Source organism: Sorex fumeus, unplaced genomic scaffold, assembly GCF_029834395.1.
Source record: "Sorex fumeus unplaced genomic scaffold, SorFum_2.1 ptg000018l, whole genome shotgun sequence".
Lineage (NCBI taxonomy): Eukaryota > Metazoa > Chordata > Mammalia > Eulipotyphla > Soricidae > Sorex > Sorex fumeus.
In genome coordinates, this window is record NW_026606075.1 from 32,978,680 (window position 1) to 33,005,592 (window position 26,913).

At 41.4% G+C, this 26,913-nt stretch overlaps 1 protein-coding gene across 6 annotated transcripts in view; it reads right to left on the reverse strand.

Annotated features, from left to right (window-relative positions):
* The window catches only part of MAST4 (microtubule associated serine/threonine kinase family member 4), a 690,306-nt gene that overhangs the window by 305,900 nt on the left and 357,493 nt on the right, over positions 1 to 26,913 (reverse strand). For all 6 annotated transcript variants that reach the window (XM_056112657.1, XM_056112655.1, XM_056112653.1 and 3 more), the window contains one exon: positions 10,712 to 10,743. In XM_056112657.1, the coding sequence (XP_055968632.1) occupies positions 10,712 to 10,743 (32 nt within the window). The remainder of the gene's footprint in view (positions 1 to 10,711; positions 10,744 to 26,913) is intronic.

Below are 26,913 nucleotides of genomic sequence, written 5' to 3' on the forward strand. Positions count from 1 at the left end.
AACCTCAACCATGATGAGATAACTTTATAAAACAAGTTAAAGCGGGGCCAGAGGAACAACTCAACAGGCAGCTTTGCAGTGTCTGCTTTGTATGTGAGAGGCCTGCCACCATGTGGTCCCCAAGTACTGTCAGAAGCAAACCCCAAGCACTAAGTCAGGAGTAGGTCCCTACCCACCACACACACACACACACACACACACACACACACCCCAGAAAGCACCGCTGGGTTTGGGCCCCAAATAATAACAAAAACATGCAGCACATGTAATTTCAGCTAAAAGAAATGATGCAGCAAAATTCTCAGAGGACTAGTAGGTCCCTATTGCAGAAAAGCAAAGAAAAAAAATTCCTAAAATAACATTTGTCCCAGTATCTTTGTTTTGACAGTAATTGGAACAAAATATAAGAAGGAGTTTAACTGGAGACAAAATGGCAGAGGTTCTAAAGAGAATTATCAGGTGATAAAGCACACCCTTTTCTACCACCAACCTCTCCCCAATCCTGTCACAAGGGGACTGCCTGGTACAGCACAACAGGACAAAGAGAACAATAGAGAACTCAGCTGAGCAGCTCACATGTCTCACTGGATAATGGACACATTTGGGAACTGCCAGCAGATGCAGCTGGGATGGATGCAGTCCACTAGCATACCCATCACCACGAGACTATTACTCTGGTATTGACTTAGCAGCCTGGTAGTGCTGGTGCCCTCACTCCAGCCTTTCTTGTCCGTTGCCTCTAGAGATGGCGTGATCTTTTCAAGTGTCAGCTCTTCAAGATCTTTCAGTGTCAGCTCTTCAAGAAGCATGAGGCCATGCTTTCCAACATGCTGGTAGAAACCACAAGCCTAGTGAAGTCAAGCATGCTTGGAGAAGCCTACCCTTTACTTGGTCAATACTACAGGTATGGGTTCTGTTATTTCATGTTTTTGGATCAAAAGACATCACTTGAGTGATCTCTTTCATGTTTAAAAAATGTGCCTCTGAGCAGGAAGAGTGGCTTCCCACTCCCTAAAATTTGGCCACAATTCATAAGCAAGGAACCATCTGTCTGTAAGTATAAATCAAATCCTCTGAATTGTTGGTTTCTCATTTATCAAAGGCTGTTGCTGCTTTTGTTGTTGTTTTAATCAGATTTCTAGGACAGAGAGAAGGTGCTGGCTTTATGAATGCCCAAATCAGATTTGATCCCCGGTGCCACATATGGTTCCCAAGTGATCTCTGCGCAGAGAGCTAGGAGTAAGCCCTGAGCACAGCTGGGTGTGGCTGCAAACTAAGTATCAGATTTCTGTTAAGGTTTCTTCTACACTGAGATGCTAGGATTAAGTTTTTTCCACGTAGATAGTTATAATATGCTACCCTTCACTTCTTCACATCCATCTAGTCGGAAACATTCAAGAAGCACTTATATTCCAACCACTTATACTCCAACAACCTGCCTTTGAGCGAGCTTCCTTAGTCTACTTTGATCAATAGGTGACATAAACCTTGGAATGTATGACAGAGAAGAGTGGATGGTGGTAAGGCCTAGGCTGGGAATGTTCATTCCTGGTATAGTTTACTATTGAACCAAAGCCTTACATACGGGGCAGAGATAAAACAGCAGGTAAAGAAAGCATTTGCTTTCCATGTACCCAACTTGGGTTCCATCCACGGCACCGCATGTTGTCCCCTGAACACTGCCAGGAATGATACGTGAGTGCTGAACAAGGAGTAAACCCCGAGTACAGCCAAATGTGGTCCCAAAAACCAAAAGAAAATAAGAAAGACAAGAAGAGAAACACACACATTCAATATTGGTCTGAAGGTCATATAGCTCGAGCCATGGCCACGACAGTACTGAAACCCAGGAGTGGAGGTCCTGAGCCCTTTCGCTGAGATGTCTATGCAACCACAGAACCAAGAACGTGACTTTCTAGTAAGAACACATGGCATGCTGGCTCAGAGGGCACCCCAAACAAGTCACACTGTCCTGGCAGCTGCAAAACTCTCCAAAATCCTGTGAGATTCAGATTTGCAAAAACAGTTTTAGCAAATATACAACAGAGAACTATTCCATCATACGTCTTCTCGATACACCCTGAAGCTCCCTAAGCACAGCAGCTCTCAGCTGGGACTGGCATTATAAATTCACTTGGAGAACAACTGGTTAGAAGTCCACAAGACTCCAGCCTCCCTTGCCCCACACCCAACAAACACACATACAGATTCTGAGTCATACTCAAAAGGGAGCTTGGAAATGCACACAGATTTCGCTAAAGCTCTCTAGGTGACCTAACCTCTCTTCCCCTGGAGCAAAACAAAGGTCTCCTCATAATCTTCAAAGGCAAGAAGATCAATCCTACATTGTTCTAGCTCCATGTCTCTGCCCGCCCACCCCGCTCCACAGGAGATGAGCGCCAGCACGAGAAGGGATGCGGCGAATACATACCAAATACCAAACTGGCCGTTCGATGAATATATAAATGCAATTGACATTCTTTCACAGTCTGAAATCCTCTCTTTACTCTCAGGATATATTACACCATTTTCTTTTTATATAAACATGCCACTTTAAATGCTAATTCAGATGCAACACTCAATTTTTTCCTGCCTTTTTTTTTTCTGGGTTTCTAACATTCAAAATGACACCGGGCTCCATTTGGCTTCAACAATAGATATTTTGAATTCTGGCTTCAATATCTGTGGGTGTGGGAGGGAAGACAGTGTAAAGAATAAAACTATATTTATCTTAAAACTTACCCAAATACAGTTTACATGTCCTTTATTTTGCTTGAATTAAGCTCCTTTCCTCTCATTCAGGAAATGGCACCCTCAACTAGCTGAAAATACCATAAAACCAATTCAACTAAGCTTTAATACCAAGATGATTTTTTTTCTCTGTGTACTTTAAAAATATCTCCATTTCATACAAACTTCTTTTCTAAACAATACAACAGGGCAACAGATTCTGGCAAGCAACCTAAATACAAATTATAAAAATTCCTTTTTCATAATCAGAATGACCTATACATGCCATTGATATCAAACCAAGTCTAGTCAATTACATAGAAGGTTACTTCTTATCTGGACTCAGAATCAAGGTTCCAATACCTTAATCCAGTCAATTTAGTGCTATATAGGTACTGTTGATTCAATTCATTCATCAGATTTCTCTGTATCTGTATTTTTTTGTTTTTGATCTTTGTTTTGGGACTCAGCAATGTTCAGCAATCACTTCTGGTGATGCTCAGAGAACTGTATTCGGGTATATGTGGGATTGAACTAGAGTCTGGCTGTATGCAAGGCAAATGCCTTATCCCCGGTACTTAATGTTTCTGGCCCTTATGTCTAACCTGTCCTTGACAAACTTTCTTCTCTGCTCTTCAATTTTCCCTTTCATCCTACACAGGACACCCTTTCCTGGCCTAGGAGAGAAGAGTTGAAAGGAGCAAAGCATACTTATCATCCTTTTCATATGTGAATTGAGAGCTGCTTAACTGGCAAGCTGCTTCTCAATAGCTGTTCTTCTCTGGGGCAGACTTGTTCCAGCCACCACCCGCAGAGCACCTTGAGAATACACAGTTCTGCAGAGCCGAATACTGCTTCTGTGGCCATATACCAGAAGCATGCTTGTTTCAGTGAGACACTGAAATTATCTCCAGGATGCAACTTAATGCATTTCCATTTCCAGGATGCCAGGTTGCTGGTGGCACTGTTTCAGTACTCTTGCAATATACAGAGCAGACCTGAAATCACTGTTGCCATAAGACACCTATCCATTCATACCCTGGTCAGCCCCAGCCCACCCAACCACTTTTTACATTAATATGGACATACAAAAATATGTCCTCACCAAGGCCCCTTGGAGGGGGGTGGGTTGAGTTACCCTCCCCGCCCTGAGCAGAGCCCTGGAAGCCAAAGACCTCCAGAACCAGCCACAACCATGCTGAGACCACTCCACTCTCCACAAGCATGAAGGTACCTGCAGAGGAACAAAGGCATTGCGGGTCCCGGGGCTGAGATCTTCAAGCCTGCTCGGATCAGGGCTGAGCATCCTCCACCCAGATCCTCCATCTTCCAGTAGGCGGGGGTCACACCCACCAACTGCACCCCCCCCCAGCACCATGTAATCCCATCAACGGCCAAGATCCAGAGTCTATAAAACCCAGCTCCCGGAAGCGTGTGGTGGTGTCTTATTTTCTCATTCTTGCTTTGGACAATCTGGCAGGCTACAAAATGTAAACTGCCCACATGGCAGAGTCTGGCAAACTCCCCCTGGTGTACGCAATATGGCAAATACCAGTAACAATGATGGGTCTCATTCTCCTAACCCTGAAAGAGCCTTGAATGTGGCACTTTTTAGAATCTCAGGGCTAGGACAAAGGAGACGTTACTGGTGCCTGCTCGAGGCAACTGACGAACAACAGGATGGTTGTGATTGTGATCATGATGGAAAAGGTGAATGAAGAAGGAATATTAAACATCTCAATAGACATGGACATTTGATAGTCATCACCACTGCCAGATCAGTCTATTTGTAATAATTTCTTTTAGGTTTTTTTTTCATTCTGGAGGGGGGTGGGGGGGCTATACTCAGAGGTACTTAGGAATCACTCCTAGCAGAGTTCAGAGAACCATAAGGGATACAAAGAATTAGAGCACCTTCCTTTCTGTGCCATCTTTCCAGCCCCAGGTCTAGAAATTTAAGGAAGCCAAGATGACTCCTAAATTATCTTTGAGTAATTTCAGGGATCCACCAACTTAGCAGCGACTTTTCTAGGACCTTCTTCTGTGCACATGAGGAGTTCCCTGTACTTTGATTGTGGTTAAAATACAAGCAGCCCCTTGTAGGCTTAAGGGTTTTTCTGGGATGTGCCTGAGAAACATCCAGCCAAGAAACCAATCAAGTGTCAGTTGCTGTCCTGTCCTAACTTAGATCAAGTGATAAGGTAGGTGGTTGAATGATCCTCAGACCTACATGGCTCCATGAACCATGGCTCACGTACTCATGACTAAAAGACAGAGAAACAGCTTTTTAAAGTAGATATAATCTGCTTGTGAAATATATAGATATCATGGTTTCCCTCTTTTTATTTGAAGAAATCTGAAAGATCATTGAATAGCAAAATTGAAGGAGGCAAGGAAGCTGACCCCAGCTAATCTTCTGCTCCTCTCTCTAGAGAATTCCAGGAAAAAGCAGCTCTCTCCTGGAGAGCCTTTTTGGGGGCAATTAACAAAACACAAAGGGGTTCTTTAAAAATAAATAGTAGCTGCCAGGGACACCTTAGTTTTGCTCCTAACCATCCATGAGCTCACATCCCAGGCTTTTTACCTTTTTTTTCTTTTCCCTGCCTGAAAACAAACACCTCCCAGAGAGTCTTTCAGCTTTGAAGAGTCATTTTCAGGACCCAAGTTCGAAATAGGAGTGAAGACCAACTAAAGGACCCAGAACATTTCTGGTACTCTTATAAATATGGATAGTTGAGGGATGGTCAGGAAAATCAAAATCATTTGAGAGCCTTTGTGTGACACAATGAATGAATTTACACCACCACAGCTCTGGAGAGTCCTTCAGCCCTGGAATTGCCCTTGGTCTGCGTGGCAGGCAATGGGAAAGAAAAGAGAAAGAGCAAAAGAGGAAGAGGCCCTTATCATCAGAAGGCCAAAACATCCAAAGGAATCTAAATCTAACTCTGCAGCTGAAAGCTGCAATGTCCCTTTATACATGTTAACATCTCCTCTGCCTCTTTCTCCACCTCTAGGTTAGTGCATCATAGCAATTTCAGAGTATCAAATGTTATCATCATAATTTACCCTTCAGTGCTTCGGCTTTCATCAGTAAATATCTGCCACAGAAGAAGATCTTCCAGTAATTTTAAAATTTCCCTCATTTAGGTTTAACTTCCACATGAGACACAAAACAAACAATGCAATAAACAAGCGTGATGTGTTCTTTTATTCAAAACATCCTCTGTGCTTCTTTTTCTTCAACTTATCTTTATGTCTCCATAAATATTTGCTTAAAACAGTTTCAATTCTACCTTTAGACAATTTTGAGCATTTTAAAGAACATATTTCAAGAATAGAAAAATGTAGAGCGTATATTACTCATACACACACCATCACAGGAATGATACACATGCAACCTTGTGCAGAGCCCTTTCAAGCCCCATTTCTGTCATCCCCTCCTTGATAAGTAGGCTTGAACAAAAATTTGCATCAAGGCCAATTTTGTATACATTTGCTGTAAATATCTACTTTTGAAAAAAACCAGAATATTGTCTTTTGCATATTTTGGATTTTTCAATTTAAATGCTACCTTGTAGCTAGAATTTCCTTTCACCTTTGCTAAGCATGATCCCTTTGAACCTAAATTCTCATTCATTCATTCTACCTGCTGCTCTGTACTTGGTTAAAGTATATCTATTATGATTTATTTGAGGGCTTTATAGGTGCAAATAGGTGAATGGGATGAAGGGGAACAGAGATTTTAGCAAATCAGACAGAGAAAGCACTGGAAGAATCTGGGACTGAGATGTCTGGGCAATGGGATAAAGGAGATGGCTCAGGACACATGCCTTGAGTCTGGGTCCTGGACTGCAGGTCCCTGTCCCTAGCCTTGTGACCTGCTGTACCGAGAAACTGCCAGGGTGGCTGGGCCAGAGGTGTATGAATAGTGAACCAGCTGGGAATAGCTCTGGGCTCTCTATGATTGCTGGGAATCAACTCTGAGAAAAAGAGCTTTGACAAAGAGCTGGTCTTCGAAAGGAAGAAGTTACTAAAATCCTGCTATATAGGGAGTCTGAGTAGAAATGAGATTTGGGGGCTTGATGTTGGTAAAGGTCTGGAAAAGCAATTGGAAAATTGATCTACGTTCCTTTGTTATTTATGTGGAAAGCAGCTCCCTTGACTTCTCCTGTCATAGTTTGCATCCACCCCCCACATACACACATCACGATTATTGTTTTTCAACCGAAAACTTTCAAACAACAAAGTTTTCAAGGAAATTTCTTAGGAAAATGATCACAAATGTTAGTGGGAATCTGAATTATTTTTTCCCTAGAAAGAGTAGTATGCTTCGTATCCTTTTAATGAGTAATAAAGTGAGAAATGTAGTTTCTATATTCTTTTATTTGTAAATACCTTAGCTGTCATATGGATATGTTCATCACATAATTCCACACATGAAAGTTACCTTTACATTTAGGCAATACTAATTTTGTGTTATTTGGGGGTCATACTCCGAGATACTCAGGAGTTACTCCTGACTCTGCACTCAGAAACCACTCCTCACGGTGACTGGGGAACCTTATGGGATTCCAGGGATCAAACATGAGTGGGCAGCATGCAAGGTGAACACCCTAACCACTGCATATCTCTCCGGCCCCAGATACTATTAATTTTTAAAAATCTGGTAAGCACATATTTGTATGGATAATGAAGTTGCATTCTTTAAGTATTATCCTTCACAGCATACAAACTGGAAGTAGGAGAGATAACAGAATCAGAAACCTAATTCTACAAGGTGAGCTTTTCTGAAGGTGCAACACCTCTGTCAAGCCCAACTACACATGGTATAACCAAAGACCAAGAGGAGCATTACACTGAGAAGTTACTCACTACTAATAAGAAAAAAATAAGCCTCAACAGAGAGTGGCTCAAATTCTCTACCTTTCAGGTTTTGGTGGTTTGGTCTCCTGAGCACCACCAGGAGTAATATCTAGTAATCCATCCCCTCCCCACCAAATAGTAACAACAAAAAAGATTCAAGAACATCTATGTGGCAAATAAATTGAGGAAGCATTAACAAGTTTAATAATCAGGTGCTAACACATACCATTTTGTTAGAATCCTTACTTAATAAAATGCATTTATGCTCTTCATTCAATTTATATTGTGTCTCTCAAGCTCTTATGTTTAAGTCTTTTCTTGGAGTCATAAAAAGAAAAAAATCTTACACAAGGGGCATAATCACTGGCTTTCTGGATGGTGTTCACTGTACATGCTAAGTGACATTAATTTGCAGAGTATCTACATCATACATTATTAAGTCCCTAGGCAGTATTTGTATTAATCGAAAATACAAAATAGAATGCATTTTTTGGTATGTGTCACTGCTAAGTATTAATTTTTCCAGAACCCACTTTTTTGAAAGGTAGATCTAAACCAACATATTTAATATACTTTTTTGCACTGTTTGAATGACATACATATTGCTTTTTATTAAGGAGAGCATTGTGAATGACTTAAATGTATTCTATTTTTAGCTTACTAAGTATTCAAAGTGTAGATTCCAAACAAATTTATGGCAGTATGCTTTTATTCATCCAAGATAAGACTCCATACTCTCAGGTACATAAATTTAAACATACCATTTATGTTTTACTGATTTTACATTTTACTAACATCAGCTCACATTTACAGAACTGACACAAGTGAAAGAAGGATAGGACCCTTTTATAAAAGGACTCTAATATGCTAATTAACATTACTCAACAATGATTTACAATAAAGCATTTTCATTCAGAAGTAGATAAAATAACAAGTTCAACTTACTGAAAAGGCTAAAAAAGAAGATTTGAGTTCTATTTTTAAATAAATTAAGGAAGTCAAACCTAGAATACTTTAAGAGTAGGATGGAAAGAAAATTGTTTCTTATAAGGAGAGTGCATGTAAGATTTTTTTCAAATCCTTACTTCCTATTATGCTGGGAAAAATAAAAAGGTTTTGGTTTTTCCTTGAATAGACAAAAGAGTACTAATTATAATGCAAAAACAAAGCTTTTTATTTTGATGACATTTCCTATGGCAAACAATTAGGCCAACAGACACATAGGCATAAACTGGGAGCTGTGAAATTTATTTGGGTATATTCGCCAAAAATAATGACCTAGTGTTCTACCAGCAGTCTAACGTGAGTGTGGGGGTGGGAGAAGGGAGGCTGAGGAGCCAAAATGGTTAGTTAATAAAATTTTCATGACTGAAAAAGTTTTGGTCTCTAGATGCATAGGTTGAAATTTTCCAAAATTCTGTCAGCAAAAAAGCATTCTGCCTTTTAATAGTTACCATACATTCTTAAGATTTACCAGAGATGTTTCTAATCCTATTAGTTAAGACTTTCATATACTTCATTTGAAGGAAGGACAGTGGGGGCGAGAGAGAGTGCAGCAGGTACAGGGCTTTCCATGCAGGTGTCTGACCCAGGTTCAGCCTCCAGGACCTTATATGGATTCCTGAATCTCATCAGGAATGATCCCTGAGCAGACCCAGGACTAAGGAATCCTCTATGGCCACCAACTGTGTCCCACCTGCCTTCCCTCCAACCGCAAGAAACAAAAAGAATGCCCTATCTACTAAATTCTTAAAAGCAAATCAGAGCATACCACCCTTTCACAGGTACAACTGATAACAAGTCTACCCTTAATTTACTGCAATATTGAAGGCAATCACTAGCGAGCTAGAAAAAACAAAGAAACTATGACTTAGGCAAATATATTTTTAGATTTTTTGAAGGATTTACTTTTTTTTTCTCGGTAATTTGGGGGATCTTCTAGGCATTGTGCAGAAGGCCTAGGGACCACTACTGACACAATGGCCAACTGTGATAAGTAACTGAATTCCTGAGGTCAAGGATATAGAGTAGTTCTGGCCCTGTGTTGCTGATGACCACATGAACACACATGCTGTGCCTGGGCCCATCAGGGAAACACTCAGAGGTGATAGCGGACCATGTGGGTCTGCAGTGTGAACTTAAGTTGCAGTGTGAACATAAAGCATGTGCCTTTCGCCATTGAGCTATATTCAGGCCCCCATAAATCTACTCTCTTAATACAAAAAGGTTTCAAGAGGTACCGGAGAGACAATACAGCAGGTAGGCATTTGCCTTGCACGTGGCTATCCCGGGGTTCATCACCCAGCATCCCATATGGTCCAACAAGCACTGCCAAGAGTATAAGAATAATTCCCACGTGCAGAGCCACGAGTAATCCCTGAGCATTTCTAGGTATGACCCAAACACCAAAACAGAACAAAACAAACAAAAATCCCAAAGGTTACAAGAATTAGTTCATAAAGATTCAATTCTAAGAGAAAAAAATTACTGATGATGTTAAGTCTTTGTCAATTCAAATGGAAGCCTATGATTTACTCTATATAGACCCATATAGAGTAAATCATAGGCTTCCAGACAAATCAACAATGATTTACAATAAAGCATTTTCATTCAGAAGTAGATAAAATAACAAGTTCAACTTACTGAAAAGGCTAAAAAAGAAATTTGAGTTCTATTTTTAAATAAATTAAGGAAGTCAGACCTAGAATACTTTAAGAGTAGGATGGAAAGAAAATTGTTTCTTATAAGGAGAGTGCATGTAAGATTTTTAAAAAATAATCACAGACTTCCAGATCAAACAGAAAAACAATTGTTCATGATTCAGATCAAGTTATACTATTTCAGAACGACTTCTGATTTTGTTTGATAGCATTACATAATTTTTTAAAGTTAAAATTCTCCTAGGCACAAGTATGCATTTTTGTTTACAATGACCATACGGAAACTGTTTGGGAAATTATCTCAGTATCATTCATATTTAACCTTTATAAATATATACCCTGTTTTTTCTTAATTTGATGATTATCATTTAACTTGCACTTGCAATAAAAATCTAAAATGTCAGAGAATAATAACATTATGAATTATTTTTGAGCTTAACAAAAATAATGCTACTTACAAACTTCCTCTTCTGGGCAGACTCAGCTCCTTCTGCAAAGAAAAAAATCACATATATGAGATTCTACTGAATCTTAGACTATAGGACACAAAATGAATAACAAAATGTACTGTACTTTGTTAAGTTGATTTGGCAATTTTTCATATTGAGAAAAAAAGATTTTGATGTTACAATTTTTGTGCAGGCTCTCCTCTTACCTCTCAATTGTTGTTATCTTTATGCACCAAATTTAAGATAAGGCCCTCCTGTTGATCATCGATTTGCTCGAGCGGACCCAGTAACGTCTCCATTGGAGACTTTGTTGTTACTGTGTCTGGCATATCGAATACTCTCGGTAGCTTGCCGGGCTCTCCGAGAGGGGCGGAGGAATCGAACTCGGGGCGGCCATGTTGGCTGTGTGCAAGGCGAACACCCTACCACTGTGCTATCGATACGGAAGCATTTTTTATTTTTTTCTTCTTTTCTTTCTTTTTTCTTTTTCTTTTTGGCTTTTAGCTATTCCTGGTGATGCTCAGGAGTTACTCCAGGATCTGTGCTCAGGAATCACTCCTAGTAGGCTCAGGGGACCACATAGGATGCCACGGTCAGCCATATATAAGGCAAACATTTCACCTGCTGCACTATTGCTCTGGCCACAAGAAACATATTTTTTTCTAAATTTTAGAGTGCAAAAGACACCAATCCTCCCAAGGCAACTATTCCATAAAGTAAATGATGTAAAATATTGAGTTGAGCTCCTCTGATTGAGCATAAGAGAAATCTAAAGGACCAAAAGATACATCCCAAGAAGAAAAAGACCCAAGACAAAATTTTATAGGATCATAATTATGTAAAAAGTAAAATGAAAAATGCAATTAAATAAACCATTTGTCCCCAAAAGATATAAACTTATGCAAACTATTATTTATACCAAAGATTATAAAAATAAAAGGCAAAAGGTATCCTTCTGGAATTACATCTTTAAACAAATACATTTAAATATTCTAAACATATTACATTATTTTGAATATCTGAATGTCAACAAGCCTCTAAAAATGTAACCTGACAGCAACAAAGATTGAGTGCTTTCAAATTTTTAAAAAGCGTTCTCCCACTTATCTCAAATTGAATTCATTTTAGAAACTAAGGAAAAACAACAAATAACCAATAAGCAAACAACCAACAAATATGCAAAACAGAGTCAGAAGTCCTTCCATCCACAAGTAAAGTTTTTAGATGCCCAGGTGCTCAAGAAAGAGTATTTGATGACAATAATTAAAGAATGGAAGGTATGAGTCATCCGGCTACCATAGGTCAAAGAGAGGACACTGTAAACTGAAAACACTCAAGTAAATTTTGTTTCGGGATGCCATCATTATTTATTTACTGCCTTCTGAGAGTCAGCTTTTAGAGTTCTCTCTTGGAGGGTGTTTTGCCCTCAGTCCCAAACTCACTATTCCTGTCCCCATTTCCTACTGGACTCTTACATGTTGTCCTGGGAAATGGTTCTAAGATTTCCAGAAAAGAGTATAATTTACTCCAGCACAGCTTACAGACTAGAAGATGGCCTTTGAGAACATCAGACCACAGGGCAGGATGCTGCTTTTAATGTAAGAAACCCTGCTTATGAACTGGCAAATGTACTTGATAGCTATAATCATCTTATAGTCATTAGCCACAAACATGCTGAGACCACTCTCAGCAGAGGTACCTGCAGAGGAACAAAGGCATGCAGGTCCCGGAGCTGAGATCTCCAAGCCTGCTCGGATCGGGGTAGAGCATCCTCCACCCAGATCCTCCATCCTCCAGTAGGCAGGGGTCATACCCACCAAATGTCCCCCCCCTCCGCTCCGCCCCCACGCCTGGCTGTCCTCTCCAGGGCCCCCTGGGGGGGGGCGGGTTAAGTTTCCCTCCCCGCCCCGAGTAGAGCCCCAGCAGCCAAAGACCTCCAGAACCAGCCACAACCATGCTGAGACCACTCTCCACACACATAAAGGTACCAGCAGAGGAACAAAGGCATGCAGGTCCCAGGGCTTAGATCTCCAAGCCTGCTCAGCTAGGTACTGAGCATCCTCCTCCCAGATCTTCCATCTTCCAGTAGGCAGGGGTCACACCCACCAACTGCCCCCTCCCCCACCCCACAGTGTAATCCCATCAATGGCCAAGACCCAGAGACTATAAAACCCAACTCCCGGAAGCGCGCAGTCGCGTCTTGTTATCTCATTCTTGCTTTGGACAACCTGGCAGGCTACCGAATGTAAACTGCCCACACGGCAGAGACTGGCAAACTCCCCGTGGTGTACCCAATATGGCAAATACCAGTAACAATGATGGGTCTCATTCTCCTACCCTGAAAGAGCCTTGAATGTGGCACTTTTTAGAATCTCAGGGCTAGGGCCAAGGAGACATTATAGGTGCCTGCTCGAGGCAGTCGACGAACAACAGGATGATTGTGATCATGAATCATCATGTCATTGTTTAATTGCAAGAAGAATAAGCAACAATTTTAGCAACCAAATGTCTTCTTTCTCTTAATAACTAACATTTTCTTTTCAAGAGCAGCAGTGCTCATTGGTGAAATGCTTTATTGCTTTGTTTTGTTTTGCTTTTGCTTTAATCCTTGATTAGCCCCCCAAAATTATAGTGTTTGCTGAACTCGGCTCCCTAATTCTAAAACATAAATATACCTTCATTCATGAAAGATCCTAATGATAAGGGCAAAATCTCTGACCAAGAGGTTTTCCTTGGGAGGTGGAAATAGAAAACTAATGAGTAATTTTCCATATGTCTTATCTGGGGTTGGGACAAGCACTGAGAAATTAATTTTGTGTTCAGGTTTTAAGAAGAAAAGGGGAAAAGGTAACTCCCATTGTTTACTGGTCTACTTCTTTCAGAAAAGAATCACTGAGAACCAGTACATGGCAAAAGGCTTAGAGCTCAGTGAGTAAATGCTGCTCTGTTCAGTAAATCGATTTGATAGAAGCATAAAAAGATAAGAAGGTGTACCTGAGATTCAGATGCTATTTCAACTCTATATGCAAATAGATCCCTCAAAGGATACAGGAGGCAAAGGGCCAAATGAGTGATCCCACAGAGTCCAATCAATCATATTCCACGCAATGACCTGACCATAAGCCAGCTGCTCTGCTCTGAGAAAAAGCTGCTGAAACAGCAAGATAAGGGATAAAGCCCAACTCTGTAATCAGAAGTCTTTCCAGTAGGTCTAGAATTATGAGTTCTAAACAAGAAGAAAGGTTAGGGTGGCTCACCCTGCACTGCCACTCCACAGGACAGCAGCCGGGGTCCCAAGACGAGGAGCAGAGCACATTTAATAGGCCACTGCCAACTGCCCTGAAGCTTCCAAGCTAACCAAGCTGAAGGAGCTAATCCACCTGACGGCTTGAATGTCAGGCGTGGGACTGGAAACTCAATTTGGTCGCAAATTGGAATCAGATGTGATGGTAATAAAGTGAGAGAAATGAATGTGCCGTGGCTGGGACCTTGTGAACAGGAGCTGCAAAAGTCTGCAAATAAGAGGAGGGCTGAGCAATTGCAGAAAGAACAGGAGTGACGGCGGGACCACATGCTGATAAATCTGCACTGGTCAGACGTAAATAAGCAGCATCCAGGCACTTACTGTCCCCGCCACTCTGGTACTTTCTCTGTGTGTCTTCATCTTATTTTCTTAATGTCAGCGTAAGGTCACTTAGCGTGTACTCTGGGAATTAGATAAAACTTCGTGTAGCACTCTGACACATAAACCAAAGCTTGAGCTTAGTATAGATGAAACAGGTTGAGAATTTAGCGTCAGATAAGAATGACAAGAGGGAAGAGGAACTAGGTAAGAGCAAGGAGCCATCCCCTGAACTAAATAAATACATCAATACTTATCATCCCAGAATCAAATAATTCTTAATCTACTTAAGCAGATTATGATTTCTTTTCTTTTCTTTTCTTTTTTTCTTTTTTTTTTTTTTTTTTTGCTTTTTGGGTCACACCCAGCGATGCTCAGGGGCTACTCCTGGCTCATGCACTCAGGAATTACTCCTGGCGCTGCTCGGGAGACCATATGGGATGCTGGGAATCGAACCTGTGTTGGCCATGTTGGCTGCATGCAAGGCAAACGTCCTACCACTGTGCTATCGCTCCAGCCCCAGATTATGACTTTTTGATGATTCTAATTGATGCTGTTTTTATCTTGTGGCCTCTAACTTTTCTCAAAATTGGTTACCATGATCAGGTTGGTATTATATATTCTGTACTCCCTTTCAAAAAGTGCCAATGAGCAAACAGCTCCACTGAAAATAAACGTGCAGTAAAGCTAATCTTGCCTGAGACCTTGTTATCTTCTTGTGCTCACTTGATAAGATTGAAAGACATACAAGGGTTGCTCAAATCCAGGAAAAGAATTCCTGGAGAGTCCTGAAAGAAAAGGCAATAACAAATGGTTTTTCTCTGTTCCCCCTTGGTGATCCCTGGAGAAAACAATAAAAGCAGCTTGTCTCAAAAGGAAGACGGAGAAAATGGCAAGGTCTAATATGTATCAGAAATTTCCACAATGGCAATTTAAAAAATGTTTCTATGATGTAATAAGCAGTTAATAATTATGATATAACAAAATATATAGTTAAACATGCTACATGGTTTTAGAGAATCCTGAGCTATGCTTTTAAAACAAGGGTAGGTATGGAGAGATAGTACAGGGAAGGGCACTTGTTTTATATGCAGTTGAACCCCACTTTGATCCCCAGCACCACATATGGTCTCCCAAGCACAATCAGGACTGATTCCTGAGCACAGAGCCAGGATTAAGCCCCTGAGCTCAACCGGGTGTGGTCTCATGCTGCCCTCTCCTCCACAAAATAGGGTTCAGGAACTTCCAGCCTCTAGGCTATGTAGGGCCTCTGAAGTCCCAAGGCCTGGGACAGACATGTGTGGTTCTCAAAGGCTGCCCTTGGTCATCTGCCTGTATTATAAGGCCCAGAACTGATGTTATAAATACCCAACAGTCCTTAAAGGAAAAAAATGGTTTCCCACAACCTCCTGTTGAACTGATGGCCCATTTTGATGTAAAGATAAAGACTTATGGATATTATATTCAAAATAGTCCATGATACCTTTTGTTTCAAAATCTGGATATTCTCTATCCCTTGAGTGTGGGTTGAGTTATGTGAGTCATTTTCAAAGAAACAGAAAAAAAAAATAAGTAAGTCCTACTTTTTCAGATGGAGAAACCTAAAGAGAACATCTTGGAATGGAATCAAGGTTCCATTCCCTAATAAGATATGATGAAAAGGAACTTCATCTGTGTGCCATGCTTCCTGAAAATCCCAAATGGAGTGTAATCATGAAAAAAAAGTGAGGCAAGCCTAACCTAAAGGGCCAGCTACAAAATGTCTGGCCAGAACTCTTACTGAAAATGAAAACAATCAAGCTGAATAGATTGTGATATATATATATATATGTATATATATATATACACACACAAATGTAATACTATTCAGCCATAAGTAAAGATGAAAATCAGGCAGTCTGTCACTACATAGATGTAACTAGACACTAGACAGTATCATGCTAGGTGAAGTCAGTCAGAAAAGAGGGACAGATACAGAATGATCTCTTTCTTTTGTGGGATAGATATAAAAAAAAAAGCAAGAAATCAACAAATGATCGAAGACAACAGAACCAGAAAACTAGGGTGGGAGAAAGGGGAATGGAAAGGGTCCTTGGGACATTGGTGAAGGGGAAGTGGTCGCTCTGGTGGTGTGTGAGGTCTTGGAATGACATATGCATAAGGAGTTGGAGCGATAGCACAGCGGGTAGGGCGTTCGCCTTACAAGCGGCCAACATGGCCGACCCGAGTTCGATTCCTCCGCCCCTCTCGGAGAGCCCGGCAAGCTACCGAGAGTATTCGATATGCCAGACACAGTAACAACAAAGTCTCCAATGGAGACGTTACTGGGCCCGCTCGAGCAAATCGACGATCAACGGGAGGGCCTTTACCTTTACCTTACCTAACAGTATTATAAATCATGGCACTTCAATAAAAATGGGAAGAGAAAATATGTGTCAAGGTAGCAAAACACCAGGAACAACTAAGAAATTGTCCCAAGGCTGTATCAAGAAGATCTAGAGTACCTGAATAGTCCTATTAACATCAAGGAAATTGGAACTATAATCAAATTTTTTCCCAAAAACAAAAGCGCAGGTCCAGATGGATTCACTAGAGAATTTTTCCAAACATTTAAAGAGGACCTTGCAGTTCTTCTCAAGCTTTTCCAGGATATTGAAGAAACATAAACTCTCCCAAACAGTTACTAGGAATCCCTTATCTCTCTAATGCCAAAAGGAAACAAAGACACCACAAGAAAAGAAAACTACAGGCCGATATCCCTGATAAACATGAATGCAAATATTCTCAACAAAATACTAGCAAATAGAATTCAACAACTCATCAAAAAGATTATACACCATGATCAAGTGGGATTCATCCCGGGAATGCAAGGATGGTTTAACATTCGGAAATCAATCAACATAATCCACCATATCAACAAAAGAAAAGATAAAAACCATATGATCATATCAATAGATGCAGAGAAAGCATTTGACAAGATCTAGCACCTGTTTATGATGAAAACCCTCACCAAAATGGGAATAGAGGGGACTTTCCTCAACATAGTTAAAGCCATTTACCACAAGCCTACAGCAACCATCATCCCCAATGGAGAAAAACTGAGAGCTTTTCCTCTAAGATCAGGAATGAGACAAGGATGCCCACTCTCTCCACTGCTGTTCAATATAGTACTGGAAATACTTGCAATAGTGGTTAGGTAAGAAAAAGATATTAAGGGCATTCAGGTAGGAAAGGAAGAAATTAAGCTCTCTCTATTTGCAGGTGATATGATACTATACTTAGAGAACCCTAAAACCTCTACCAAGAAACTCCTAGAAACAATAGACTTGTATAGTAAAGTTTCAGGCTATAATATCAATACCCAAAAGTCCATGGCTTTCCTATATGCGAAAAATGAGAGAGAAGAAAGTGATATGGAAAAAAACAATCCCATTCACAACTGTGCTCCAGAAAATCAAGTATCTATGAATCGGCTTAACTTAGGAAGTAAAATACCTGTACAAAGAAAACTACAAAGTGCTACTTCAGGAAAGAGGACACGAGAAAGTGGAAAGATGTCCCCTGCTCATGGATCACGAGAATTAACATTGTCAAAATGGCAACACTCCTCAAAGCATTGTACAAATTCAATGCAATATGTATAACAATACCAATGACATTCTTAAAAGAAATGGAGCAAACACTTCATATGTAACAATAAGCCCCCAAGAATAGCTAAGGCAATTCTTGGGAAAAAGAAAATGGGAGGAATCAACCTCCCTAACTTCAAACTCTACTACAAAGCAGTAATAATTAAAACAGCATGGTACTGGAACAAAGGCAGATATGCAGACCAATGGAACAGAGTTGAAGAAACTGACATCTCCCCCCAAACATATGATCATCTAATCTTTGATAAGGGAGCAAGAAATGTGAGGTGGAGCAAGGAAATCCTCTTTAACAAATTGTGCTGGCAAAACTGGATGGCTACATGCAAAAACATGGGCTCAGATCTCTGCCTAACATCATGTACAAAAATAAGATCAAAATGGATTAAAGACCTCAACATCAGACTGGAATCCATAAGGTACATTGAAGACAAGGTTGGCAAAACCCTCCACGATATTGAAACTAATGGTATCTTCAAAGATGACATGCCACTGGCCAAGCAAGTGAAAACAAAGAACAACAAATGGGACTATCTTAAACTAAGAAGCTTCTGTACTTCAAAAAAAAAAAACCCAAACCAACAAACAAAAAAAACAGTGACCAAAATACAAAGACAGTCTACAGAATGGGAAAGGATGCTTGCCCAGTACCAATCTAAAAAGGGGTTGATATCAAGGATATACAAAGTACTGGTTGAACTCCACAAGAAGAAAACATCTAACCCCATCAAAAAATGGGGCAATGAAATGAACAGAAACTTTATCAAAGAAGAAATTCAAATGGCAAAAAGGCACATGAGAAAATGCTCTATATCATTAATCATCAGGGAGATGCATATCAAAACAACAATGAGATCATCTCACACCACAGAGACTGGCCCACATCCAAAAGAACAAAAGCAACCGGTGTTGGCGCGGATGTGGCGAGAAAGGGATCTTCCTTCATTGCTGGTGGGAATGTCGACTGGTTCAGCCCTTTTGGAAAACAGTATGGATGAGTCTCCAAAAATTAGAAATTGAGCTCCCATTTGACCCAGCAATACCACTCCTGGGAATATATCCCGGGGAGGCAAAAAAGTACAGTCGAAATGACATCTGCACTTCTATGTTCATTGCTACAATGCTAACAATAACCAAAATCTAGAAAAAAACCGAGTGCCCGAGAACAGATGACTGGTTAAAGAAACTTTGGTACATCTACAAAATGGAGTACTATGCAGCTATTTAAAAATGAAGTCATGAAATTTACATACAAATGGTACTACATGAAAAGTATCATGCTAAGTGAAATGAGTCAGAAAGAGAGGGACAGACATAGAAGGATTGCATTCATCTGGGGAACATAAAGTAACAAAATAGGAGACTAACATCTAAGAATAGCTGAGATAAGTACCAGAAGGTTCACTCCATGGCTTGGAGGCCAGCTGCACATGCTAGCGGAAAAGGTAGCTCAGATAGAGAAGGGAGCATCAAGTAAAGGGTGTTGAGATGATCCTCCCAGGATGGGAGATGCACGCTGAAAGTAAACTACAGACTGAACATGATTGCCACCCAATGCCTCTTTTGCAAACCACAGCACCCAGAAGGAGAGAGAGAACAGAGTGGAATGCCCTGCCACAGAGGCAGGATGCGATGGGAGGGTTGGGGGGTGGGAAGGACACTGGGATCATTGGAAGTGAATAATGGGCACTGGTGGAGGGATGGGTACTCGATCATTGTATAACTGAAACCCAAGCACAAAAATTTGTAAGTCTACAACTGTACCTCATGGTTTTTTAATAATAAAAATTTTTAAAAACTGAAAATGCTAAAAAAAAAAAAAAGAAAGAAAAGGAAAAAGAAATTGTTCCAGAGCAGAGGAGCCTAAGGAGGAATGATGAGTCATACAAACTTAGATCCTGGACATATCCTGGATCGGAAAACATGCATGAAAGTGAAACCTGGGGATATCTGAAGAAAGGCTGTAGTCTAGGTAAGAGGGTTAGAAAAATGTGATTGGTTATTTAACCAGTATACTAAGATGACATAAGATGCTAGCACGAAGATATCAATATAGAGAAATTCTGAGCAATCTTGCAATGTCCCTATATTTCTGAGATTTCAAATTGTAAGCTAAAGGTTCTTTCTCTCAGAGAAAGAAAGGTAGAAGGTCAGTTAGGCTCACATGCATGTAGAGGGGGTGGGATCAAGGTGTCAGAAATTAGGGAATGGAAATGAGGGACCAATATATAAACATGTTAAGTTTATTTAAGGCAATATTTAACTCACTTTCGGGGGATTACAAAAGTGATTTAAGTATGCTAAGACAAATAGCAATAATGAGACTCTTTCAGATTTACGCTACTTTACATAAAACTTAGGAAAGACTTGTGTATGGAAGGGGAAAGAGAAAACGAGGAACCTTAAAGGCTGAGGCTCAAAAGAATGGCACCCATGCCTTGGCTCGGTCAAGCCTAGGGTTTGGTCTCAGACCTACAGAGTGCTGCATCTCTAGGCATCTCAGTGCTGCATCACTGAATGGCAAGTCCAACATAGCAGGGGGCCTTCCTGAGACCTCTGCCCACTGCTGGGGTGGGGTGGGGTGGGGGTCCAACACATGGAAAAGTTAGGCAGAGAGTGTTTGAGGAAGAAATTGCATTTGAGCAGGTCAGGGGTTAAGATGGCCACAAGAATTTCTAACCAAAAGTTCTAAACAGGTCTTTTTGCATAAAACCTTGGTTCAAGAGAGAGGCCGTGGAGGCTGGAAATAAGGACTTGGCCAGTATCATATGAAAGGTGGAGGCCTGGGAAACTTCCTTGCTTCCACAAGCCAGAACCTCAAAACCATGTGAAAAAATACAACGATAATGCCTTCCACACAGCAGTTCCTCCTAACTGCTGTTCAGGAACCACCAGCATCAGATATCTTTGATTTCCCCATTATCATCATCTCTTAATTAGTCACTCATGGCCTCACCCTACTGTGGAGGGTTAATATAACTCATTCAGCACTGACAGTGAAACTATGCGTTCAAGGGAGAGTGTCCAAAGAGCTGAGATGTACAGGGCATCTTTAGGGAGATTGAAGAGGAAACAGATTTCAAACAAGTTGGGCAACACACACACACACACACACACACACACACACACACACACACTTTTTTTTCTCACCACCCTCTCCCCAACTCCTCCCGACAGTATCACCATGTGCAAGATCATGCAGATTAAAGTGAATATGTAACCACTACATGGAAGGAAAGAAAAGGGGACAAGTGTGATTCAACTATAGCAGTGACTGTCCATGTGTATGACAAAAAACTGTCACCCAGGAGTTTTGAGAGATTCCAGTATCTGAACCCCACTCTGAAGATTTCAAGTGACGTTGTTTGTATAAGATGTTTAGTAGAGGCTAGTTTTGAAAGATCCTTCAAGGGCCATTAATTTGCTCATCCCCCCTGCCTCCCAAAGTCTGCATTCTTTCTATGACAGAATACGACCTTTCTAGGCTGTTGGTAAGTTGTGAAGTTTTAGTGGTTTAGTTATTTCCTTTGTATATGGGTAAGATGAGTGAAGGAGAACACTCCTGAGGTGAAAAGAGGGGAAACCACTCGGAGAAGCAATTTCTCTGGGTTTCAGCCTTGTAAGAAATACTGCCTGTGTGGCCACTCTCTAGATCTGTCACATTTGGCCGTTACACTCTTATTGTGTGAGCGATAGCACAGCGGTAGGGCGTTTGCCTTGCACGCAGCCAACATGGCGACCCGAGTTTGATTCCTCAGTCCCTCTCGGAGAGACTGGCAAGCTACCGAGAGTATCTCGCCCCCACGGCAGAGCCTGGCAAGTTCCCCGTGACGTATTCGATATGCCAGACACAGTAACAACAAAATCTCCAATGGAGACGTTACTGGGCCCGCTCGAGCAAACTCTTACTGTGTATCTTTTGATCCTACATATAAGCGATCATTCTCTATCTGTCCCTCTCTGCTGACTGCCTGTACTCAGCATGACACTCTCCAGTTTCACCCATGCAGCAGCAAATCACATGATTTCATAGTAGCACAGCTGCATAGTATTCCATTGTGTATATTACCAGGACATTCAGCTTACCTGAGAGAGGAGAGGGGATGGGTGGAGTTTTGGGGATGGTAGAAGGAAACAGACTCTGATGATGGTATTGGATGATGTACGCATGAATCTCTCATTATCATGCACCTCACTCAAAATGAAGGGAAAAGGCATCTTGTATGTCAACTCTATTTCTTTGCTCCCATTTCTGTGTCACATGTGAAAACACAAGACAAAAATGCTCCTATCATGGAACCAGATCTTACATGCAGGCTTAGCTTTAAGCAGAGCAGCAGGCAAAAGTAGCTTACGTTCATAGAGCCCTTAAAAAATACCCAGAACTGTCCATAAATTATATGGTTTTCAAGATCTCAAGAGTGAAGCTGGAAAAGCAGCAGACTTTGACAGTGATACCTGGACATTCAAGCCATCTGACCTGAAAAACATTATCAAAATTGCCATGAAAACAGGAGACAGAATCTTGAAGGAAATCCCATTCGTGCAGGTTTTTATTTCATTCTATTTTTATACCTATATCCACTTTAACACAATACCCACAATGCGCTCATATATTCGTAGGCAGTATTCAACAACAACAAAAAAAACTGTAAGAGATATATACAAAAGGCTGGGTTTTCACAAAAATATGACTTGATCAAAAAAAGCACATACTTGCTTTCTTTGGAAACACTGAATATAGCCACCTTCTTTCTTTCTTTCTGAGCACAGCTCTTTCTGCTGGGATCCCAAATAAACAACTCTCATCCTCACAACTTTGGCAAAGTCTCCTAAACCTTTTCCACAGACATGGGGCTAAGCCCCAATCTGAGAGTCTCTTTTAGCTTTGTAAGATTTTATCACACACTGAGTCAATGAGTGTCATAACAAATTCAACTGGTTATCTGGCAGGACACTCACGTCTTCCCATGGAAAGTTCAGAAGAGATTAGCAGTTGCCCAGGGTCACACAGACAGACAAGGGCAGAATCAAACTTTGAACCTACATCGACCAGTCCTACTTCTGTCCCCCTCCACTTCAGCATGAAAATGCCAGAGCATGTGGCAGTCAGTGACAAGAACAGCAGAGAGGATGCGTGAAGGATACACTAGCAGAGAGGGTTGGAACATAGATATGTAATGTTTTCATTTTAGAAAGGCAGCAGACGAAAGGTGCAGGAGAATGCAAAACAGTTTATTTTGCTTTGCTTACTTATAAGGAGTAAGTTATACTCAGGGCTTACTCCTGGCTCTCCACTAAGGAATTACTCCTGGTGGGGCTCAGAAAACCATACGGGATGCTGGGGATTGAACCCCGGTCAGCTGCGGGCAAGGTAAGCACCCTATCCACTGCATTATTGCTCCAGCATCTACAAACACACTTTAAATAAGAATGTGGCTGGGGAGATAGTACAGGAGGTAAGGTGCTTGCCTTTATACAGCTGTTAAGGGGTTAGTCTTAAAGGCAGTCAACCTGGTTCAATCCCCAGCACTGCATATGGTCCCCCAAGCACTGTGAGGAATAATTCCTGAGCACAGAGCCAGAAGCAAATTCTGAACACCATCACAAAGCAAAAAAAAAAAAAAGTGGTATAATAGGGCCCCACGTTGGGCGAGTACTGTTTAGGGCTGGAGCGATAGCACAGCGGTAGGGTGTTTGCCTTGCACGCAGCCAACATGGCCGACCCGAGTTCGATTCCTCCGCCCCTCTCGGAGAGCCCGGCAAGCTACCGAGAGTATTCGATATGCCAGACACAGTAACAACAAAGTCTCCAATGGAGACGTTACTGGGCCCGCTCGAGCAAATCAATGATCAACGGGAGGGCCTTTACTTACTTTACTTTTTATAATAGGGTCCTATTAAATGAGATCGCAATGCCAAGGGAAGGGGTGGTCAGTTTTCCATGAAGGGTATTTCTTGTCCAGTGATGCTCCCTATTATTCATGATAACGAAATCTGGAGGAACTGCCACTATTCTCAACCTCGAGGCTAAGTTCAGGTTAAGCCAGTAATAAAACTCATTGCATCAGCCAAAGTAATTAGTTCAAAGAAGGCTAGTAATTAAATCTGGGAGGACAAGAGCAAAACAGTTTGCTTGGTAAAGAACTCCCTCCCTTTCCAGGGAGGCACTGGTAGTCGCAGGTTGATAACAAAGGTGGCAGAGAGGACAAAAGGAGTCTACTGGGTCTTGGGTGGTATCTCTGAACAATAGATCTGGCCTTGTCTGTGAGTGGACTTCTCAATTATATCAGCCAACTGAGTCCCCTTATTGTTTGAACGAGTTTAATTTGCATGGAGTATTCTTGCAATTCAAACATTCCCAAATGACACAACAACTTAAGCCTGGTCTTTTCCCAGCATTATTTGGGAGCTGGTTTTCCAGCCTCACGAGAAGGAGAGGAAGGGAGAAATTTCCCAAGAGAAAACAGCTTTTGCAAGATATGGTGGAGTCAAACAAAACACAGCTCTTGAGAAACAGGGAATGGCTGGAACAGAAAGCAGAAACGGAAAAGCGTCAAGACATGGAGGCAAGGCACAGGCGGTATTGAGAACAGTCTAACTGTGCTAAAGGCAATGAAGAACTCATGGGATACTTTAAACAGGAGAACAAGACGGTCAATTGGAGACATCTCAAGGAACTGTAACTCCAAAGATTCTGTTTCACTGCCACCCAAGGTCCCCTCAAATAAGAGACACAGGGCTGGTCAGAGAGATAAAACTGTATCACAACACATCAGCAGATCTGAAGATGGTAGATTCGTCCTCAAGGCAATGTCTGTTCTTCACAGTCACTGGAATGTCTGTTGTTGTTGTTGTTGTTGATGATGTTGTTGTTTTTGTAATCGAGGGACCAGGGAGCACTTTTGAGGAAGGGTGAGTTTCATGGGGTCCAAGGTTTTCAATAAATTCACTCAAGGGCTGATCCCCTGAGGCACTACTTCCTATGTGACTGCAAATGTAAACATCTGATTGAGGCTTCCTGACTCTTACCCTTTAGGAAAAGATAAGGGGACAGCCCCCACATTTTCCAACCACAGCCTCACCAGACAGGTTTTCTGCTGGCTGAGAATGAATTCAACTACTAATTTCCTTGAGCCGGTTTCAGAATCATCGGCATCAGGGGTGCTGAGTGGCTCACAGAAGGCAGTTTGGAAAGGAGGTAGAAGGCTTAGGGGGCAATGCAAGAAGCATGATTGAGAGAGAGCAAAGAACAGGGCGGAGGGAGTGAGGAAGATAAGGAGGGCAGACTCCAGAGCGAAGTCATATATAAGACCTATAAGAGTTGGGAAGGGGTGGTTTCAGGCTGGTTGCAGGGATGATTTAAAACCTGAAAGGCTACAGGGGAAACGTCAGAGATGAGAAAAAAGAGCCCTCTGAAAGCAGTGAGAAGGCCTTTCTCAAGTTAAATGTAGAAATCAGAAAGTGAAGTCAAGGAATGGCAAAACCACATCAGTTAAACCAAAAGGGCCCCGAGAAACAGGAAAACAAGATCAAAATGTGAGGAGAGAGAAGTACAAAACTGAGTATCCTGGGTCTGTCTTAACGGAAGTTAAGCATCAACTATCACAAATCCTTTCTCCATTGGATTTTTTTTATACAAACGGTGGGAATTGTTTCTCTTCAGTAAGAGCGTCTACCTCAACCATCATCCACTTAGTAGAAGTATCTAACATTTCACAGTTACGTTCATTAGCTTAATTAATCGCTCCTGTTGTTTCGGTTTTACAGTTGAGAGAGCAGGGCCCTAGGGAGGTAATGCACTTCTGAGGTAGTAAAATGTCTTGTCTCGTCTTTGACTGCATCAGCCAGCCCAGAGAAGTTTCATTTATTTACCCGCAGGAGACTTGCTGGCACTGCACCCCTCATAGAGGCTAGGCTAGCACGCCACATTCAGGGTGAGAATGCAGAGTCCTCTTAGGATTGGTAAAGAAGCGATGTCACACATGTCTTTGCAGCTCTCAAGAAGCACATTTCACACTTATTTTTATAGGCTGATTTTATTTGAAGCAAAACCTTTGCAAATATGTTACTTTTACACAGAAATTTTAAAGTAGAAGAAGCGTAACAAGTCAAATAATCTGCTAACCTCAAGTAAATGAATAAATGAAACATGTTTCCTTTCCAACCAATTACTCTGTGTTTTGATGCTTCCCTAACATGTTACAATCTTGATGGAAAAAAAAAATCAAGTGGAGTCTGGGGTGGGTGTGTGGGCAGAGAAACAGGAGAGGGGCTAAAAGGGGTCATGCCTTGCATTCTGTCAATCCCAATTCCATACCCAGAATCCCACTGTCCTAGGTACTTTCAGGTGATGCCCTGAGACCACCCCCTTCCCCAAGAATCACCCAAGCACCACTTGGGAGCACCATCCCTCATCCCCAAGTCAAGGTAGGGAACCGGGTATTTGTATACAACCTAACCTCTGATTTACTGTAATCTGAGGACTGTTGGCATCCCACAATATTTTCCATGCCTAAGGGCAGGGTTCACTGAAATATATCTAGTCCTATATTAATAACATCTCCAATTTGTTCAGTGTTTACTGTAGACTAAGTGAAATGTGATTTTTCCAAGCTTAATAATTTCTAGTCCTACTGTGTTCTACATGCTTGTTTTGTTTTCAAAGAAGAAAACTCTTTCAACTGAATGTGCCAGTATCATTTTCAAAATCTGGAAAACTCATTTTGATCAAATGGTCCTTCATAAGAGAAAAAGGAAGTTGGCTGGAGCAATAGCACAGTGGGTAGGGCATTTGCCTCGCACGCAGCCAACCCGGGTTCAATTCCCAGCATCCCATATGGTCCCCTGAGCACCGCCAGGAGTGATTCCTGAGTGCAGAGCCGGGACTAACCCCTGAGCATTACCGGCTGGGGAGAAAAAAATCCTTATTTAAACCTAAG